At 41.6% G+C, this 3,333-nt stretch overlaps 1 protein-coding gene across 1 annotated transcript in view; it reads left to right on the forward strand.

Annotated features, from left to right (window-relative positions):
- si:ch211-106k21.5 overlaps positions 1 to 1,715 on the forward strand; it is a 5,726-nt gene extending 4,011 nt beyond the window's left edge. Inside the window, exon 2 of the mRNA XM_007899944.2 lies at positions 1 to 1,715. This exon is cut by the window's left edge and continues 1,132 nt beyond it. Within this exon, the coding sequence (XP_007898135.2) occupies positions 1 to 94 (94 nt within the window). The 3' untranslated portion in view covers positions 95 to 1,715.
- Positions 1,716 to 3,333: the final 1,618 nt, after the last annotated feature.

The raw sequence follows: 3,333 nt of genomic DNA on the forward strand, positions 1-3,333 counted from the left end.
CATGAACAAGTCGGCAAACTATTATAATCTCGTCCCTGCCATCGAGCTGGACGACTCAGATCACGGAGAATATGAAAATGTCGACTTGTCCTAGTGATCAGGAGCCATTGGCAACCAGCGCCTTCAAACCAGAGATTAACAAAATTGACAGGGTAGGGAACTGGTTTGGGCTGGTGAAGGTGGACAGAGGAAAGTTGTTTAGCTGGATTCCTTGGGTCAGAGAGGAAAGGGTAATCACTGGCAATTTACTGAGATTAAAATGCAGGATTGTTATCAGAGTAACAGCCCAGCATTGGATGGCTTCAAGTGACTTAATTTGTTACAGTGGCTCAGCACAGAGTATGGTTTTAAAGTTGTGCCGTCCACAGTTTCTGTCATGACAAACAAGTCCAGGGTAAACACGGAGTCAAAGGAGGAAAAGTGTGGAGGAGAAGCAGCAACGTGGTGTCAGCAACTCACTGTCAATTTCCCAATATGATATTTTTGAACAATTTGAAAATATCATTGATTGGCTTTGAAGGCATGCCGGAAATACTGTATAATCATCACAAGCACCGTTTCTACACACTCTACAGCAGACACCACACAATGGATCTATGATTCTGGAACTATGAACTTGTTCAAAGAACTCCCAGGTCCAAATTTCAGGGATTTCACGTTAGTTTTAAGTTTAGTAAAAGTTTGGATTTAATGCTAGTGCCGTAAGTTTGTTTGGGTCCAATGTTTAGTGTTGAACTGTTAGTGCCATCTAGAGACAGGTATCCAGTGACAGATATTAGAACCTCACCCTTTGCTTTTATTGATAAGTTGCCTAATTGGATCACTTTAAGTTGATCCTGTGAAGTGCACTGGGAAAAGCAATGATCCATCCATAAGGGTAGAGCCGTGACGGGGAGTACACAGGTTTGGATACATTATCTTCTCCCAATCTCATGTATAGACTGAAGAGCATCTTTTCCAACAACTTAACACCACAAACACTCTCGTTATAATTGATACCCGCTGCCTCTTTTTTTTGCTGTATATATTCAAAGCAACTTCCAAGTGTGGATGGAGAGAGAACATTCCATAACCATCTGAAGAGTGACAAAGGAAGATTAAAGGACCCGATAGACAGACTATTTTTCAGCTGGTCTCCAGGATAATGCTACGCAATGAACCATATCTGGACAAGCAGAGAGACAGATCACCCATGTCACTTGATGCATCTTCAAAGTCACTCTTCCTCGGCATTTCCCTCGTCATAGAGAGATGTTTTGATCTCAGTCTTTCCCAAAGTCACTGTGCTGTGAGGGGTGGAAAGTTATCACTCAATCACTCACCCAACTCTTAGGCACTGGTTGGAGAGCAATGGGAAGAAGCTAGTAATACAAGTTGGAATCTACTTATGATGTGGTTCATTAGGGCTCACTGTACTTGGAAGTAACACACTATAATTTTAATAATATGCCACTGGATATTTTTATAAACAAATATTGCTTTAGGCTTTTGTTTCAAGATGTCTGTAATAATAAAAATGTAACATAAAACTAAATTGCTATTCTGTATATATTTAATGACCCGGAAACTGGTTGTTTACCATTAGTGCTTCATATACTGTATTTAACAAATGTTTGTGTTTCCTAGTCTACATGTTGTTAGAGACTGGATCCATGTGTATACAGTTATGGTTGATGTAATCCTATGTTGCTAATACAATATTCTTTCAAATAGAACCATAGCTGTGCCTGGAATGTTTGTTGTCAGTGTTTCAAGCAGGGAGTTTCATTACAAATTCCTCTGTCTTCTGTATAGTCAAAGATGTTGACAATATTAAGCTGCTATTGTTACAGCCTCCGGCCACTCACTGGTGGACGATATGTTTCACATATCTCATGTCTTAACTAACATTACGGAGTACAATTGGATAATGTGCCACCAGTCCAGCACCCCATTGGCACCTGACAGATCTGTGGAGTCCTGTAGCTCAATGGTTAGAGCAGTCACCTTCACAAGTGAGAGGACCTGAGTTCGATTCCCGGGCAGGGCAAAACTTTAAGCAAGTTCCCTTACCCCTCACACACGCCTCTGTTTACCAGCAGTCAGTAGGAACCTGGCTGTTAGTCGATTGGCGGATCGCTTTTCCAGGGTAATAATGCCTTCAAAAATAATGTAATAATTTGATCACGACTGTTTGTGGGACACTGCTCTGCACAGTTGGCTGCTGCATTTCGCCAACAAAATACACAATCACTACACTTCACAGTACATTACGTGAAACTCTTTGAGACGTCTCAATGGTGTGATAAGGCTCTATATCAAATGCAAGGATTATTATTATTATTTGAGGGCTTGAACCAGGAGCACCATTGTGGTAACTTTCCACAGTAACAAGGACAGGTCAAATCTCAGTGCCAGGCACCTGGTCAGTAGAGGAGGGAGGAGAAGGCTGCTTTGCTAATCACTGATCTTTTGAGGTATTGTATAATGTGCCCTTGCAAGGAGCAATGACACAATGAGGCTGAGACTCTCGTGAACCAACCTGCATGGTTTACATTGCAGTCGTGAACACAAAACTATTTCAAACAGGTAAGATCAGTCACCTTAAATTCCCTATTTCACTCTATATTCCAGTGTAAACCAGTTGCCTTATTCTCTACTGCCAGTACATGTTTACATTTATATTTTAAATAATGTTCATGAAGCCATTCAGCCCATCTAGTCTGTTCCCCCAGTTTACTGTCCCTTTGCAACTACAGCATCACATTTATAAACCCATGACTGGAGAGGTCAGCCTGTCAAACACTGTTCGTTGTTATGAGAGCTACCAACATTGGGGAAATGGGAGCCATGTTATGTTTGCTCTGCAAACTAATTTACATACCTGCAAGTGTTTGTTTTTAAGGTTGATGCAAATCAATTTACATTTCCACACAGTATGTAAAACACAAAGAGCGGTTGGTGCTGTGGTGGGTTAGGGTTTAATAAACAGCAGTGTTTCTCCCACTCCACACCTAGAGAACCTATTCTCTGCCTCGCTCCCACTGATGTTGGGGTATGAAGTTAACTTCAAACTGAGCCACAAGCAAGGATTCTGTGATACAGTAGCTGAGGATGAATTTCAGTGTCTGACAGGAAAGCTATAACAGGCTTCAGGCCGTCAGGTGGAACATCTCACAAACACAAAGCTCTGCAATGAAGGCAATTCCTATCCATTGCAAAAAATGACTGGGAACAGCAAGGTATGGAATTTCCAAACGTATTGAAGTTCTGACCTGAGTTGTGAAGCAGTAGAACATGTTCAGCTGATACTCTCAGCGAGTTAGCTGTTGATACCTGTCCAACCCTGAGCAA

The sequence above is a fragment of the Callorhinchus milii genome, unplaced genomic scaffold (assembly GCF_018977255.1).
Source record: "Callorhinchus milii isolate IMCB2004 unplaced genomic scaffold, IMCB_Cmil_1.0 Scaffold5, whole genome shotgun sequence".
Classification (NCBI taxonomy): domain Eukaryota; kingdom Metazoa; phylum Chordata; class Chondrichthyes; order Chimaeriformes; family Callorhinchidae; genus Callorhinchus; species Callorhinchus milii.